The 17,595-nt window shown below is 51.3% G+C and overlaps 1 protein-coding gene across 1 annotated transcript in view; it reads left to right on the top strand.

Annotated features, from left to right (window-relative positions):
* The first annotated feature begins 2,960 nt into the window (after positions 1 to 2,960).
* The window catches only part of DAO (D-amino-acid oxidase), a 21,070-nt gene continuing 6,435 nt past the window's right edge, over positions 2,961 to 17,595 (top strand). Inside the window, exons 1-10 of the mRNA XM_006762112.1 lie at positions 2,961 to 3,024; positions 7,896 to 8,098; positions 9,175 to 9,289; positions 10,295 to 10,371; positions 11,032 to 11,097; positions 12,440 to 12,494; positions 13,710 to 13,814; positions 14,683 to 14,765; positions 15,666 to 15,783; positions 16,412 to 16,510. Coding sequence (XP_006762175.1) covers positions 7,905 to 8,098; positions 9,175 to 9,289; positions 10,295 to 10,371; positions 11,032 to 11,097; positions 12,440 to 12,494; positions 13,710 to 13,814; positions 14,683 to 14,765; positions 15,666 to 15,783; positions 16,412 to 16,510 — 912 coding nt within the window. The 5' untranslated portion in view covers positions 2,961 to 3,024; positions 7,896 to 7,904. The remainder of the gene's footprint in view (positions 3,025 to 7,895; positions 8,099 to 9,174; positions 9,290 to 10,294; positions 10,372 to 11,031; positions 11,098 to 12,439; positions 12,495 to 13,709; positions 13,815 to 14,682; positions 14,766 to 15,665; positions 15,784 to 16,411; positions 16,511 to 17,595) is intronic.

Genomic DNA, 17,595 nt, shown 5'->3' with positions numbered 1-17,595 from the left:
AACATGAGGAACTGTATTAAAGGGTCTCGGCATTAGGAAGGTTGAGAACCACTGGCTTAGAGCGGCAGCCCTCGGACTGAAGGGCCCCGGGTTTGATTCCTGTCAAGGGCAGGCTCGATCCCTGGGGCATGTGAGGGAGGCAACCAATCGATGAGTGTCTCTCGCATCGTTTCTTTCTCTCTGTCTCTCCCCCACCCTGCTACTCTGTCTAAAAAAATCAATGTTCGAGAAATCGCCGTGTGGAAATTGGAGTTTTGCTGTCATTAGCCAAGGAACAGCCTAGAAAAGTGGTTCTCGACCTGTGGGTCGCGACCCCTTTGGCGGTCGAACGACCCTTTCACAGGGGTCGCCTAAGACCATCCCTGCAGATCAGATATTTACATGACGATTCAGAACAGCAGCAACATGACAGTGATGAAGTAGCCACGAAAATAATTTTATGGTTGGGTCACAACATGAGGAACTGTATTTAAAGGGCCGGAAGGTTGAGAACCACTGCCATAGGGTCTGCCTTTAAAAACTGTGATACCCACATTCAGTGGTCCTGTATGAACGGACCACTGGTTAATGGCCGAGTGGAAACATGTTCAGGACAGACCATACTGATACGTGAACTGGGAGTCGAAACGGCACCCACAACGTGATCCCATTTGGGGCACATGAAGTGGTATGTTTATATAATGTTTGGGGATATTTGCCCCAAATGTGAATGGCCCCTCTTTCCTGGTGGTGGGATTGGTTACAGGGGGTTAGTACTGTCTGCTTTATAGCTCCTGTTTTGTAATAAATTATAGAGGTTATGATGATCTTAATACTCAGAAAAGATATAATAAAGCTAATTTTGTCTGAGAGAGTGGGGATTAACTTGTTATTCTATAACTTCTCGAGGTCCCCACAGAGTTCTGCCTCCTAGTAAATGGATCCTTTGCCCTGGCCTGAGTGTGCTGTTTCAGAGCTGCTAGGAGGCCAGGTTGTTTATCAATCAACCAGTAGGCCAGAGAAATCCTTGATCCCTAACATTCCAGCCAAACAAACAAACAAAAAATGCTTCCCAAGGTTCCTTGGGGCCTGCTAGCATGATCAGTGAACTTCATGTGAGTGGGGATTAACTTGTTATTCTATAACTTCTCGTGGCCCCCACAGAGTTCTGCCTCCTAGTAAATGGATCTTTTGCCCTGGCCTGAGTGTGCTGTCTCAGAGCTGCTAGGAGGCCACGCTGTTTATCAATTAGCCAGTAGGCCAGAGAAATCCTTGATCCCTAACATTCCAGCCAAACAAACAAAAAAATGCTTCCCAAGGTTCTTTGGGGCCTGCTAGCATGATCAGTGAACTTCGGACTTCAGGATAGTTTCTCAAGGACCTTGCAATCAACCCACCGGGTGAGCAATATACCCTGTGGGACTTAAGGCACATCCCTTCCTCTCTTTGGGGCCTCAGTTTACTCAGCTGTAAAATGGGCACATTCAACCATTCAGTGTTTCTCAGCTTTTTCTTTTTCTTTTCTTTTCTTTTTTTCTCACGCCCTCTTCTGATAAAAGATTTTAAAAATTGCACACCCCCTCCTTGGGGACGTCTTAATCCAATAGCCAAGAATATACTGTGGACTTTTACTTTCTGTATCATGAAAACAATGGGTGTCCCTGCACCTCATTTTCCAAAATTAATTAACAATACCGAATATGCTTTTCACATACAGCACAGGACTCTCTGAAACCACAGCCCACACCCAGCCCTGCCGTGTGGGAAGTCCCTGTGTGGTCCCTGCGACCCTTCACTGTTCCCGCTCAGTTAAGCTCTCTTGTGGTGGCCTGGTGCTCCAGCACTGGGTACAGACGGCCTGTGTGAGGGGTCACCAGATAAAATCCAGGGTGCCTTGTTTTGTTTTGTTTTTCCATTGATTTTTAGAGAAAGTGGAAGGGAGGGGAGAGAGAGGAAGAGAGAGAGAGAAACATGGATGTGAGAGAGACACATCAATTGGTTGCCTCCCACACTCGTTCCCACCAGGGCCGGGGAACCTGCAACCAAGGTGTGTGCCCTTGACTGGAATCCAAGCCGGAACCCTTCAGTCCGAGGGCCGATGCTCACCTTCACCTTTTTATTTGATGATGCTGAGGGTAGGGGCCAAGTAGAGGCTGGTCCTTCAAAACCGACCCAAACGATGCCTCCCCAAGGGCTGGTTGGTTCTTCTCTCTGGGCCTCAGTCTCCCCATACAGCGAGGTGCCTGATGACCTCTGGGCTTTAAGAACCACCGCTCCAGGCCTAGCCCTGCAGAGGAGGGACCGGGAGCCCTGCTGCTAGTGTCCCTGGGATACCCGAGCAAAGAGCCGCATAGCCTCGTGGTCTCTTCTTGGCCTCATCCACCTAGCGTCCCAGAATGGCACTGGGCTGGCCGGCTGGCCCGGGGAGCCCTGTCCAGTACCTCTGGCCTCCCTTCCGGTGCTGCCAAGATGACCACCCCTCCCACCCCCTGCAGGCCAGGAAACGACCCTCCCTCCCCCCCGGGGTGGCAGCAGAAAGAGAGAAGAAAGAGGATTGCCTCCAGCTGGCCTGGGAGTCAGGCCTGCTTGTGCCCATCAGCCCTCCAAGAACCCCCGCCTGCCCCCTCCCTTCCACCGAGGCCTGGACACAGGGCCTTGGGATCAGCCAGAAAAGTCAGGCAGCTTTTCAGGGACTGGGAGTGAGGGGAGGGGGCGGGGGGTCCAGCCCCTGCCAGCAGCACCGCGCCAAGCTGCGCCCTGTCTATAACTCCGGACTTTGACCCTGAGCTCCAGTCCCGGCTGGCGGGCAGAGGACTGAGGACAGGACACCCCAGAATCAGGAGCCTCTCCTTAGGAGACAGGACCCTGTATCCACAGCAGCTGCCTCGTTTCTCCAGAAGTTTGGCACACCCGGTGAGTGGGGGTGTTCTTATTTTGGGGGTTAGGGGGCGGCAGTAGAACTCGTGTTTTCCCAGTGTCAGCGGAGAAGGCTCCACTTCAGAGCCTGAGGCAGGTGGCAGCCTTGTAGTCGGGCCGGGACCTCGGGTAAGCGCCTTCGCCTTTCTAAGCCTCTGTTTCCTCGTCTGGGAGATGGGATCCTAACGCACCTCTTATAGGGTTGATTTGAGGGTTAAAACAGGTGATTAATGTAAGGTGCTTAGCATAGAACTGGCCACGCACCAAGTCCTCAATACATGGCCATTATTATTTGGGGGGCGGGGAGCTGGTATCCTGGCTGTCAAGCATTTATAAAATCTGTTCCATTTTAAATATAAACTCTGAAAACATCAACATCATTAGAAGTAGCCCTAGGGCGCAAGTTGGAGGCGCTAATAATGTTCATTCAAATACCTTTCCCGGGACTTGCTGATTTTTTTTCAGGACGATCTTTCCTAGTTTGGCTGCGCACATGTGGCCATCCAAGGCAGGAGCTGCCTCCAGCCACTTTCTAGGGAAAAGGGAGCCGATTAGCAAAGAAACACAGGACAAGCAGAAAGGGTCAGTGTCCATGTATTGCCGGCTGCATGGTGCAGAGAGCGCAGGTCTGAACACTGGCCCACACTGGCTGGGTGACTGTGGGAGCGTGGCTTTCGCTCCCTGCACCTCACTTCTGTAGAACCTTCTGGAGCAGGTGAGAGGATTAAGTGAGAGGATGTCTATACTGCATCTACATGTGTCTGGCAAGTGGCAGATGACCAAAATGGTTCCCTTTCTGCTCCATCCTTAAATAGATATTATAATTAGACACACACACAAAGTTATGGTAATCAGTGTCCAATCTGATTAACCTACTTTATTAAGATCATTGATTTAGGACATACATAGTCCCTCTTCACTTCTGTGCCTATCACCAACACACTGAACATTCCTGCAATTGTTGTATTTTATGTGGGGTTTCCTGCCCGCCCCCCAGTGTAGGACTTTGAAACATTGGGGTATCTCTTCACCTGTTTGACCTTCAGATTTTTCACTTGTGAGTCAGGCTGGCCTGGGCCCTGCTTCTTACCAGGGGCTGAGGCGCAGTTGCCTCCTCTGTAAAATGGGCAGAATGATCATCCCAAGGGTTGGTGGAAGGTTAAAGAAGATCGTGCGTGTAAAGTTCTCAGCATAATCCTAGGAGTTGAAAAACCAGCAGCGGCTGTCATTGCTGTTTCTCTCCACATTGTAGTTCTTTTCTGGATGTGACCTATTCCCGCCTTTCACAGGGTCTTTTTAACCTCAAGACCCTACAAATCTTTTTTTTTTTTTAAATACTCACCCGAGCATATGTTTTTATTGGTTTTTGGGAGAGGGAGAGGGGGAGAGCAACGTCGATGTGAGAGAGAAACATCCATCAGTTGCCTGTCCTATGTGCCCCGACTGGGGGTTGAACCTTTAACCTGGGCATGTGTCCTGACCGGGAATCAAACCTGCGACCCCTACATGGGATGACGCTCCAACCGAGTCACACTGGCTAAGGCCCACAAATCTTTGACCCTCAGTTTCCCCATCTGCATGAGGACGTCTTGCTCACCTTTAGAATTTTACATACTGCAGAAACTGAGCCCCGCGCTGTGACTTGTCCCTTTATCCAGCCAGCTGGTACCGGAAGTTACTCTGGGACTCCCCCCCGAACCCCCCCTTGGACACCACATCTACCTGGACACCACATCTACCCGGAGGCTTTGCTTGTTATCTGAGACGTGCCATGTGCCCGCTCTGCTTCTGTTTGAAGCCTTTTTCCCCTGCCCAGAAACCTCTTAAGGTTTTCAGACACTCTCTTCCCTCATCTCACACAATTCTATTATATAAGCAGCTCCTTTCCCCCCTCAGTTACTCACTGGTTTTCTATGTGACATGAGAATGAGAAAACTTGGGCCCTAGAAAAAGCAGAACTGGGCTCCTCCCCCCCACACCCCCGCCTTCCTCCAACTCTTGCTGTGACTTCTAATAGCCTTGCTCTCTCCCAGCCTCAGCTGCCTCAGCTGCGAACCAGGGACAACAATAATCACCGGTTTAATCTATGAGCTGCCCTGCACTTTACTAGTACAGTGGGGCCTTCACTTACGAATTTAATTTGTTCCGTGACGGAGCTCGTAACTCAAATTACTCGTATGTCAAATCAAAAAGTGAATGAGTGAGACACGTGATGCTGGGCTGATGTTGTGGCGTTCACTGCGACGTTCGCTGCGCCAACTAGCGGTGGGGTATCTGAAGCTGGCTCGTGACCCGAATTTTAGCTCGCAACTCAAAGCAAAAAATCGGCCGAGAGCCCCCTCGTATCTCGGAAAACTCGTTAGTCGGGACACTCGTAAGTCAAGGCCCCACTGTATTTTCTCTTTTGATCCTCTAAGAACTCCATTCATTCATCTATTCATTCATTCATGAGTCCTTGCTACGGGCCAGGTACTGTTCGAGGCCATGGGGACAGAGCAGTGGACAAAAGTCCCTGCTCTCCTGGAGCTGATATTCTGGTGGGGAGACAACCGGCAGGAAGCTTTGTGAACCCTCAAAAGTTTATGGAAGAGAAAGCGGAGGCTGTTACCATGAGCAACCACTCATCCCGATTTGCCACAGGACTCTCCTGGTGTTAGCACTCGGCCCCCACGTCCTGGGGACACCCTCAGTCCTGGGACATCGGGAGGTCGGCCACCTTTGCTCGGTCAGGTTACATGACTTGTCTGGGGTCACACCGTTCGTCCACGCCGGAGCCAGCTGTGAACCTGGGTGTGTCTGACCCACGGCCTGGGCTGTGACTGCCGCTTCCCCATGCCGTGCCGCCTCAGGGATTCATTGTGGGGAATTTGGACAATACAGAAAAGCCCTCTAGGCCTGCCTTCTTATTGTTGATGTGCGAAAGTGCTCAACTCTATGGAGGTTATGCAAAGACAGTCAGAAGGCCCAGAGAGGGGAAGTCACTTAGCCAACGTCACACAGCAAGGCGGAAGTGAAGCCAGGTCTGACTCTCCCTTCTTCCTCTCCCCTCCTCCACACCCAATGTTCTTTCCTTTGTCATTTCCAAAGTGCTGGGGGACAGACAGAAGGAGGCTGTCATGTATTGAGGGCCTGCTCGTGCCAGGCACTGTACCAGGAACTGTGGCCAGGCTGCTCATTTAATCCTTAGGACAAGCCCGTGAGACCAGGTTCCTCCTATTTTATCGATGAGGAAATTGCAAGAGGAGGGTGGGGGTCCCTGAGAGGGTCTGCCTACTGTCCCCCGCCCCACCTCCCCCAACCAAGCCCAGGTTGGCAGCTGGAAGAAGCATTGCCCAGAGCAACGGTGCGACGCTTTTGTTTTGGCGTTTTTTTATCTTCAACTTGGCTGCTGAAAGCCTAACAGAGTACGGTTTTTGTGGCCTGGAGCCGTTTCCTCCTTTACAAAACTAGGCCATACTGAGAATGTCCTGCTGCTCAGGGCCACAGGCGGGGAGCCAAGGTCTGTGGGAGGAGAGTTGTGAGTAAAGAGGAGGGAAAGTTGAATTTGGCCCTCTCGGGCACAAACGTCCCCTTGTTCTGCCTCAGCAGGAGCCAGTAGAATATTTCCCTGCTGTGCAGGCCCAACCAGCTTCAAGGTCAAAAGCTGCTAGGCCTTCTAAAATTCTGAGGACCCAGGCAGCCCAGCACCCCAAGGCCGGCCGTGGGGGGGTGCGCTGGAGGACCTGAGTTCTGAGGCCAGCCTTTGCAGCTGATGCAGCTGATGCAGCTGATATGCTTACAGCTGCATCCACTAGCTGCCAGCCCGGCAACGCACACAGTAGGTGTGCAAAAAGTGCGTGTGAGTTTACTTGAAATGAAATCCCAGCAGCACCCCTTCCTGGCTCTGTGACCTCGGGGAAGTGGCTTTAATCTCTCGGAGCCTCAGTTTCCTCATGTGGAAAGTGGAGCCAATAACACTAGTTCCTAGTTCATAAGAATATTGGGAGACTTACATGAAATGAGGCATGGGAAGCATTTAGCGCTGAGGCCGGCACACAGTAGGTGCTCCGCGAATGTCAGTAAGTCGCTTCTTTTGTACTAGACACTGGGTTAAACGTTACACATGTGCCATCTTGGTGAATCTTCCATCGACTCTCCGAGGCATGAGTTCATTTCCCCATTTTCCAGAAGAAGACGCTTCCCAAATTGAGACTTGGGAAGCGTCTTGCCCAAGGTCAATGGCCAGTAGGCAGCAGAACTGAGATTTGAGATTTGAAGCTGGAGCCCATAGTTCTAACCATTTGACTCCCCAGCTTAGAGCTGGCTAGGAACTCTGCCTACGCCCTTCGAAATATGTTTTTATTGATTTCAGAGAGAGGAAGGGAGAGGGAGAGACGGATAGAAACATCAATGATGAAAATCATTGATCGGCTGCCTCCTGCACGCCCCACACTGGGGGTCGAGCCCGCAACCTGGGCATGTGCCCAGACTGGGTATCAAATCTTGCCCTCCTGTTTCATGGGTTGATGCTCAGCCACTGAGCCACACCCGTCGGGGTTAGGCCCTTTTAATGTTCCCAGATGGATACAGTGCGTTCGGGGAGGCTTCCCATAGGAAGTGGTATCACTTACCCGCTGTGTGACCTTGGGCTTTGCCTCTCCATGTCTGTTTCTCCCTTTGCCAGGGTCATGGCGAGGACTGAGTGTTAAAAGGGTCTGGCGGTATCCGCCACCCTCTAAGCCAGCGGTTCTCAACCTGTGGGTCGCGACCCCTTTGGTGGTCAAACGACCCTTTCACAGGGGTCGCCTAAGACCATCCTGCATATCAGATAGTTACATGACGATTCATCACAGTAGCAACATGACAGTTGTGAAGTAGCCACGAAAATAATTTTATGGTTGGGTCACAACATGAGGAACTGTATTTAAAGGGCCGGAAGGTTGAGAACCACTGCTCTAAGCCTTCAGTGGGGGGTGGTGATGGTGGTGATGGTGGTGATGGTGATGGAGATGGTCCTGCAGGCTGGCACAATGCGCGTGGTGGTGATCGGAGCGGGCGTCATTGGGCTGTCCACCGCCCTCTGCATCCACGAGCGCTACCACTCGGTCCTGCAGCAGCTGGACTTGAAGATCTACGCAGACCGCTTCACCCCGCTCACCAACACCGACGTGGCTGCTGGCCTGTGGCAGCCCTACCTCTCCGACCCCGGCAACCAGCAGGAGGCGTGAGTGAGGGTCCCAGAGGGTGGCCGGGCAGTCAGAGGAGCTGAGTCTTCGGAGGGGGCTGCCCCCTCTCAGGGTCCCTGTCACCAATGACAAGACCATTGTGGAGGCTATGGCCTGGCACGATGTGAAGAAAATAATAAACATGAAGCCCCTTCCAGGTGCTAGACAGATGCTGCACTTGGTCTCAGCAGTGATAGAGGGGACATGTGCCAGACCGATGGAGGCTTTGTCTCCATCCCGCCCCTAAACCAGGAGGCAGTCGGTGCCAGATGAGTCGGCAAATCAGGAAGACCTCTAAGTGAGTCGATCAATGCTCAGGTTTAGCAAAGAAGTTGCAAAGGTCATGATGTTAATTTTGAAACCCCCAGCTGATTCCACAAAGGACACCTCAGATGAATATCAGCTCAAACAGACGTTTTATTTTCCCCCACAAATTCCAAACCAATGTTCCTGATCAGTGGGTGACAGTTCAGGGATCGGGCTCCTTTCCAGCTCGTGGCTCTGTCATTCCCCTCCGTGGCTTCCAACGTTGCCCTTCACATGGGCCAGCACCTGCACAAGGAGCATAGCCTGAGGACGACGTGTGCACAGTTTCTGGGGTCTTTTGGCTAGAAGACAGTCACATGGTCATGCCTAGCTGCAAAGGAGTCTGGGAAATGTAGTTGAGCTGTGAGCCCAGGGAGAAGAGGAAGCATTTAGGAGTGCCAGCTGGTGTTTACAGTGGGGTGGAGCCCAGGGAGAGCTTGGACCTGTGGCTCACAGTCTCCGGAGCAGGGCACAGCCTTCATTTAAACTTGGCAACTCCGTGATCCTAAGTTGGAGGTAGGTTCCGAGTGGTTGTGAGGGAGCATGTTCTATTTCCCTCTTCTCTTTTCTATTGATGGGGACATATTGGAAAGCTTGGGGAAGAGGAAGACCCCTAGACACATGGGGGGCTGCAGGAGTGGGCCATGATGGATTTCTGGATTTGGACACCTCCCCACCAGCCTGACCACTGTCCTGGGCAAGCTGACCCTCAGAGCGGTCTTATCCAGCTCAGGGTATGACGTGATGAGACTCTGGTGGACCCTTCTAGGCATTGGAACCAGCAGACCTTCGACTACCTCCTGAGCCACATCCATTCCCCCAATGCTGCAAACATGGGCCTGGCCCCGATCTCGGGCTACAACCTCTTCCATGAAGCTGTTCCGGTGAGTGAGGAGCTCTTGACCATGGGGCAGAGCCTTGGTCACAGACCAGAGTCACGTTCTGTAGTGGTAGGCACTTGGTGCTGAGGCCAAAATACATCCTGTGACCCTGCAGGTGGTCCCCGGGCTTTTCATCAAGACGAACTAAGACACTCATCATGGTGCACACTTCTAAAGCCCCTACTGTGTGCCAGGCCCTGTCCTAACTACTTTACAAATAGTGACTCAATTAACTCTCACAATAATTGAGTGTTATTATTATCTTCCTTTTGCGGATGAAATGGCCTACTTTACTTAAGCTCACAAATCTTTAAAGTGGCAGAGCTGGGATTTGAACCCAGACAGTCTGTGACCACATGGGGGATGTTCTCAGGTTGCTTGGAGAGGGTGATTGGGCTGGGTGCCCACAACCCCAAGCCAACTCTCTAAGGTTTAGTCAACATTTAACCCTGTGCTAAGAGCATTACCCACGTTATCCATTACCTTCCATGGGACCAAGGGTGACTATTAACTCCATGATACAGACCAGAAAACTGAGTCTCGGAGAATTCAAGGTGTTCAGGGGTGAGACTGAAATTTCCATTTATGTTGTCTGACCCCGCTCTCACTCCTTGGGGACTTTCACTGCTTCCCCTTTTCTCTCCCATATTCCCAACACTTACCCTATCACTCACCCCAAGTCTTCCTCTTACCCTTAGTATAGCATAATGGTTAAGAATTTGGACTCTGAAGCCAAACTGTGTGGGTTCAGATCTCAGCTCCACCATTTATTAATTGTGTGATCTTAGACAAGTCACTTAAACTCTCTAAACCTCAATGGGCCCATCTATTAAATGGGGATAATAATAGGATCTACCTCAATGGGTTGTTGTGAAGATTAAATGGAGTGGTATAAGTAAAATGCTTGGAACAGAGCCTTACACACAATGAACATTATATAAAAATTTTTGTTATAGTTACTCTTGACTTGCACTCATCCCTGTGTCCCCTCCTCTCCTTCTTCTGCAGGACCCTTCCTGGAAGGACATAGTTCTGGGATTTCGGAAGCTGACCCCCAGGGAGCTGGACATGTTCCCCGATTACAGGTAAGGTTACTGTCATGGGCAAAGGGAATGAGGCCCCACAATTCAGACAGACCCGTCCAGAAGGCAGCAGAAGACGGAGTCACCAAAGTTCGGTCCCATCCTACACCTAGAGCCCCTCCTACCTTGGTCTCCCGGTGCTCTGTTCAGGTCCTTCAGAGAAGAAACCCACCCAAACTGGGCCTTGGGCTAAGGAAGTGGGGGTTATGGAACCACAGATCTCAAGGCCAGAAGCTCCGTACCCCTTTAAAGAGGCTATGTGACTTCCGAAGGTCACACCGCCAAGTGACCAAAATGGGATTCCAATGCAGTCTGTGTGACGCCAAACCCCTCTGTTCTTTTCCCCACAGCCCAGTGTCTTTCCGGTCCTCTCCTCACCCACCCAATGCTTGAATCCCCTCTCCAAATGCACATCCCGTCTCCACTTGCACATCCCCATGTCAGGGATGGCTTTGTCTGACAGAACAAATTTCCTTGCATTGAGCTAAAAACCACTTCCACTTGAACTTCGCCCAACGGTGGTCCTGTCTCGACCCTTGGGCCTACACCACCACCACCTCCCTCCCACCGCCCCTCCAAACAAACACAACATGCTCCCATCTCCATTGGATAGCCTTCTGATTCTGATCCTTTGTTCCCACCCTTTGCCTGCTGTGCCTCTAGCTATGGCTGGTTCAACACAAGCCTGACTCTGGAGGGGAGGAGATATCTGCAGTGGCTGACTGAAAGGTGAGATGTTCAACTTTAGCTTCAGGAAAGCCCTCTCAGGGACCAGGGTTGTAGTAGATGGTTGTTCATGGTATTCGTCTTTGTATCGACCAACCCCAAACGTTAACCTTTAGGTGTGGTGGGAGTTAACCACTGTGCAGTGGTTCCCACGTCTGGCTGGGCAACAGAACCACGTGGGCAACTCTTTACATGTGATGTCTATTATCGACCTCACTAAAATCCATAACATTTGTGTAGTAGCTTTAAATGGATTCTCTTAAGTTTTCCAGGTCTATCTATTTACATTATCTACAAAACATACGTTGCCTTTTATTTTTATACCTCACCTTTTCTTTTCTTTTTCTTGTCTAACTGCTATGGCCAGTACCTCCAGAACAATGTTAAATAATACAGGTGATAGTAGATGTCCCTGTCTTGTTCTTGATGTTGATAGGAATCTTGAAGTGTTCTACATTAGCTTGAGAATACATTTGTATTTATATTCACATGCCTTTACATTAAGAAAGATTCCATATATGTCCTACATATTACTATTTCATTATGATTTTTAAAAATATAGAATAGATGGTGGCTTTTATCAAGTGACCTGAGAAGTTTTTTTTAACGTAGCTTTCAGGACCCTGCTTCATATCTACTGAATCAAAACCTCTGGGGTGGGGCTCAGAAATTTGTATCTTAGGAAATTCCCTGGACGGTTCTAACGATCAGCCAGGTTTACGAACTATTGCGCTAAAACCCGGTTATTTCTTCTAACCTTGGGACACTTAACGACTCCCGTCTAGGCTCTTCCTGGAACAAATGCTCCGAGTTTTTCTACCTTGAGGAAACCAAGTAGATAAAATAGTCCTGAGGTTACGCTTCAGCCTTTATATAGTTTTGTTGTTGTTTTTTGTTCTTTTGATGTTTCTACTATATTTCTAATAGTGACAATATTTTTCAGCTGGGACACTTAGAGGGAGGGGTGAGTGTCCCTAGCCCCCCTTCCTCCTCATGCTCTGCTTCCGACAAAGGGGTAGCATTGGTCCAACCCTGACCCCCCTCCCTCCTGCATTGAGTGTGAGCCCCAGCCCCGTCACTGACTCACAGTCTGACCTTCAGCAAGGCCCTTCTCCCATCTCCATCTGCCCGATGGGGAGCTTGGACCGTCTCAGGTTTCCCAAGGGACATTTCATGGCCCCCTGAGGCACAGAGGTGCTCATGAACCGGTTTGGCTGTACAGCCGTTTTCTCAAGGAGCACCCCATGGGACAGAGGGTCTTTGGGAGGTATCCCCATGCTGTCCTTGTGGAGAGGTGGGAGAGAGGGTTGAGCAATGAGCTTTTCCATGTGTCTGATCATCCCAGGTTAACCGAGCGGGGAGTGAGGTTCTTCCAGCAGAAGGTGGAGTCTTTCGAGGAGGTGAGCTGCAGGGCTGGCAGGGGCTGGGCGTGGGAGGGAGGAGAGGGGGGTGGGCCTTTGCTTCCTGTTGCTGAGTTGAGGGCCTCCTCCTCAGTCTTCCAGGATCCCTTTGAGGCCCATCCCAGACTCCAAACGTTTGTCAATCCCAGAAGGACTTGGGCATTTTGCCTTGATACTGGTGGCAGAAGTGAAGGGACCGGGGCACCATGGCGGCCATGAAGGGCTGATCTATATGAAAGCCCAGTATCAGCTGCTCCCCACTCCCAAGTTCCAGACACTTGGATTGCCTCCTACCGACCTCTGGGTTCATGCTTCTGCAAAGTCACGGGCCCCCGCTGACGCACCGCCAGAGTAACACCACCGCCAGTCATCATGACAGGAGCAGCTACCATCAGGCGATGGCCTTGCCCCAGGAGCTTTGTTCTAGGACTCCACTCAATCCCGGCAGCTAGGGTAGTGCTTGGCTCATGGAAAACGCTCAGTCCCCGCAGCTACTAGCATTCTATAGTAAGCATCGCTCTGCGCCCAGCCCTGACGGGCCCTTGGGAATATAGCTGACTCAGACGCAGCCCTCATTCCCAAAGAGATGACAGTCCAGTGTAGCAAACGCTAGCTCATGAACAGTAACAGTGCCCTGCGATGTGCATGCCCCAGGACTGACCTCTGAGGGGCCTCACGGGGGCGGGGCTGGGAGTCTGGGTGCCCATCAGGCTACATCCTGGACCTACCAAGTATCCCACCCAGGCCCAGCACTAGGGGTGCCAACGTGCCTTCTGCAGATGTCTCGGCAGAGGAGAAGGCAAGAGAACAAAAGGAAAGGGAGTCAGAAAGAGGAAGAGAACCAGCTCCGCTTGCTTTCTGACTTCTGGAAGATTCCAGAAAGGTCCCCCCTTTTCCAGGGTACTCCTTTCTAAGCACTTTTACACCCAGAGCCACACTGGATCCTCACAGTGGCTTGCGAATGCGCATTACCAGCCCCATTTTATTGCTAAGGCAGCTGAGCCTAGAGGAGGTGACAGAACATTTCTGAGGCCACACGGCAGGTCAAGGGCAGAGCAGACATTAGGGGCAGGCCCAGGAATTCCTCCTTGAGCCTCCTCCCTGCTGTGCCACAGGGAGCTGAGAGCTTTGAGGTGAAAGGAGGGTAGGAGAGGGGGCAGGAGTACCAGGATCCTTACCCCCTTCCGCCCTACCTGCCCTGTTGGTTGCTGCCAGGTGGCAAGAGGAGGCGCTGATGTGATTATCAACTGCACCGGCGTGTGGGCCGGGGCGCTGCAGCCGGACCCGCTGCTGCAGCCAGGCCGGGGGCAGATCATTAAGGTGAGTGTGGAGGTGAGGGATGAGACCCCTGGTTTTTGTTGCGAGGAAGATGGTAGCTGCCTGCTGATTTCATCTCCAAGGACAGAGGATGGGTCAGGGACATCTGCCAGAGGAATTGCATGTCGAAGAAGCAAGAGAGACCAACGCAACACGACCCTCCCAAATGTTCTCTTTCGAGATTTATAGCACAGCACGCGTGTCTATATACTAGTACATGCTTGTGCATATATGGGAGCTGCATATGTGTGCGAGCATGCCTATTATTATAACGAAAAGAGGACTTTGTTGTGTCCATTGCTGAATCCTCACCACAACCCTTTGAGATGGGGTCTATCATATCACCATCGCCATCTCACAGATGGGAAAACTGAGGCAGAGGAATTAAGGAACATGCACAAGTTCATGCAGTAGTAAGCGGTGGAACCGGGATTAGAACCCAGGCAGCCTGGAGTAAGAGCCTGGGTATAAGCATCAGTCCACACCACCTCTCACTGTGTACGTGTACATGTGTGTGAGGCATGCCTATTTGTGAATGTACACGTGTGCATTCATAGGTGTGTAGGTGTGTGGGGATGGCGTGTGTGTTCCTGAGGTGGTCGTGTGTGTGTGTGTGTGTGTGTGTGTGTTTGCACATGCGTGCTGGGCTTTTCTGTGGGTACGTGGGTGAAAACATGCGATGCTTCAGGGGGGCAGGTTGGCTCTCAGTCAGGGTGCTCTTCCATCAAGTGCAGACAGCCAGGTGCAGACAGTGGCAGGGGGTCCTGGGAACTGTCCACTCTTATCAGAGCATGTGGTCTTGGAGGGGGGCAGGGCAGGGGGCGCGCTGATCCATCTCCCCTCAGGAGACGTCTCCATCCTCTATCAACAGGTGGATGCCCCTTGGATGAAGCACTTCATCATCACCCATGACCTAGACAGAGGCATCTACAAGTCCCCGTACATCATCCCAGGGTAAAAAGCTGGCATCGTAGGCAGCAAGGGGCCATCTTTATGCCCTCAAGCTCCTGCTGCCTGCCCCAGGCCCCTTGCTTAGTCCCTTCAGCTTTTTTCTTCAAATGTTTATTTTTTTAGTGTGGTTGGGTCATTAAATGCTTGGGAGAGGGCAACAGAGATAGAAACACCAACCACCGAGCCACGCCCTGCCGGCCAGGCTTGAACATGCTTTCGGATGAGAGCGATGCTAGAGACAAAGGTGATGCTGGAGATAAAGACGTGATGGCAATGACACTGGATGTGGTGTGAATGGCAACAGCAGGAAGGTGGTGGGAATGGTGGTTGGAGCTGATGGTGATGTTAATGACAGAGGTGACGGTGTTAATGAATATGGTGGTGGTATTGATGCGATGACCACCATGTTGATAGTGAAATAGTGGCAGTAAAAGTAGCCTTGCCATTGATGAGGAGATCAGTGTCAATGCTGGTGGTGACAGGGATGGGGGGAAGTGGCCAGTGCTCATGGAGATGACAGTAGCAATGATAACGGTAACAGAGTGGCAGAGATGACAGCCTCAGAGGCCATGTTAGCTCTGTGGCTGTGCTGACTGTCTCAATGGCGATGTCGATGGTGAGCAGGAAATGACAATATCCATGGCTAATGACGGTGGTGGAAATGGTGACTGGGGATGGTGGTGATGACATCTCAATGGTAACAAGGAAGAAAGTTGTGCAGATGGTGTTGTTGATGGATATGACAATGGCAATGGCCGTGGTGTTGGTGGTATTGGGAGCAGGGATGTTGGTGGTAGCAGTGAGTTAGGTAGGGATGGTGGTAAGGGTCAGCATGGTGATGACCCCCACTCATCTCAAAGGCTTTGTTTCCCTTCATCCTTGACCCTCCTTACTTTTATGTAGGATCCAGGCAGTGACTCTTGGAGGCATCTTCCAGCTGGGGAACTGGAGTGAGGTGAACAATAGTGAAGACCACAACACCATCTGGGAAGGCTGCTGCAGACTGGAGCCCACCCTGAAGGTAAGGGGGAGAGGTATCCGGTCCCTAGACCAGGCTCCGGGCAGCTTGATCGTGAGGACATGTGAGGAGGGGAAGATTCCACCAGGGGATAACTGGGCGAATTAATTCCAGCAAGGGCCCGTGGAATACACCCGAATTTGATAATGCCCAGGGAAGTCCTCCTATGGGCTGATGAAACATATATGACCCTGACTGAGACTTACTCTCTGTTAAGGTGACATCTTCAAAACATATGTGTTGCAGAAATTTCAGTTTTCTCATGTGCCTTTTAGTGGTGATGACAACACTGATGGTGTGATGAGCAGGTGGAGGTAGTGGTTGGTATGGATGGTGATGAAAATGCTGAGGATGGTAATAAGGATGGTGATGAGGTGGTGACTGTTGACAATATCATGGTGGTTGATAAAGATGGAGAAGCTGATAGAAGTGGTGGTGATGAGTGACAGTAGTGATGTTGGTGGCTGACAACGGTGGCGATGACGGCAGTGGGGATGAATAAAACAGACAGTGACGGTGTTCGAGGTGGTGGTAATGATACTGAAGTTCCAAAAGTGAACTCTCTATCCCCTAAAAATGGCAGCAGAAAAAAATAACCCCGGAGCTGAATTCCTAACACTTTTCTTTCCAGGATGCCAACATTGTTGCTGAATTGACTGGCTTCCGGCCAGTACGCCCCCAGATTCGGCTAGAAAGAGAACAGTTTTGCTTCGGGTCTTCAAACACAGAGGTACACTTTCCTGGCATGGAAAGCCATGCCCTCCTCACTCCTCAGAGGGCCCTTGGCAGGGCTGGCTCATGGCCCCTCCTCTATAAATGAGGCTCCATGATGGTGAAGGACCCACTCAAGGTTCCATAGAGGGCAGTGCCTTGGTCTGCTGGGACCTGTGGTCCAGCAGAAGGAAACGGGCACCTTATTGAACATCTGCTTTGTGCCCATGACACGAACGACCTTAGGGAATCGTCCCTCCAGCTCTTGGGGTGGGGACTGTCCTCCCTGAGCGTCAGATGAGCCAACAGGGGCTCCAAGAGGTGGAGTCGCTCCCTACATCAGACCCCTGGCGAGGGACAGGCTTGGGATGTGATCTGAATGTGACTCCAGCCCCATTTCCCACGTGTCCATTTGTGGCTGCTCCATTGTCTCTCTGGGGTCCGCTCTCATGTCCTCTCTCCTAGGGTAGGAACTGGGCTTATTGAAATGACGGGCTGAAGGCTCTGGCCTGAGTGGGTGGGGGTTGGGTTCCCATCAGGAAAGCAATCTTCCCCATCGAGGTCACTGTCCTTTCTTATCCCGGGAATGTGTGTACAATCGGGAGAGTCACGCATGGAGCTTTTAAGTCCCGGCTAACGGTTTTAGCTTTGAAAAGGGCCCCAAGTCTTGCCTCTGTCTCCAGGATGAATAAGCACGTTACCCAGACCCCACTCTTAAGGCACCCCTGGTTTTCTTTCCTCCCGACGTGGGTAGAAGAGTCGGCTATTCACACAGGAGGTTTAGCAATCCGGAGCAGGGTGGGAACGAGGAAGGTGATTTAGAGAACGTCAAACCATTTTGTGTGTGTGTGTGAATACCCCTGACTTCAAGCTCTAGACCAGGGGTCCTCAAACTACGGCCCGCGGGCCACATGCAAATACAAATATTGTATTTGTTCCCGTTTTGCTTTTTTGCTTCAACATAAGATATGTGCAGTGTGCATAGGAATTTGTTCGTAGTTTTTTTTTTTAAACTACAGTCCGGCCCTCCAACGGTCTGAGGGACAGTGAACTGGCCCCCTGTTTAAAAAGTTTGAGGACCCCTGCCCTCAGGCACTTGTTTGT

Source organism: Myotis davidii, unplaced genomic scaffold (genome assembly GCF_000327345.1).
Source record: "Myotis davidii unplaced genomic scaffold, ASM32734v1 scaffold478, whole genome shotgun sequence".
In the NCBI taxonomy this organism is placed as follows: domain Eukaryota; kingdom Metazoa; phylum Chordata; class Mammalia; order Chiroptera; family Vespertilionidae; genus Myotis; species Myotis davidii.
Note: the sequence above shows the minus strand (reverse complement) of the source record. Positions and strands in the feature narration are given on the sequence as shown.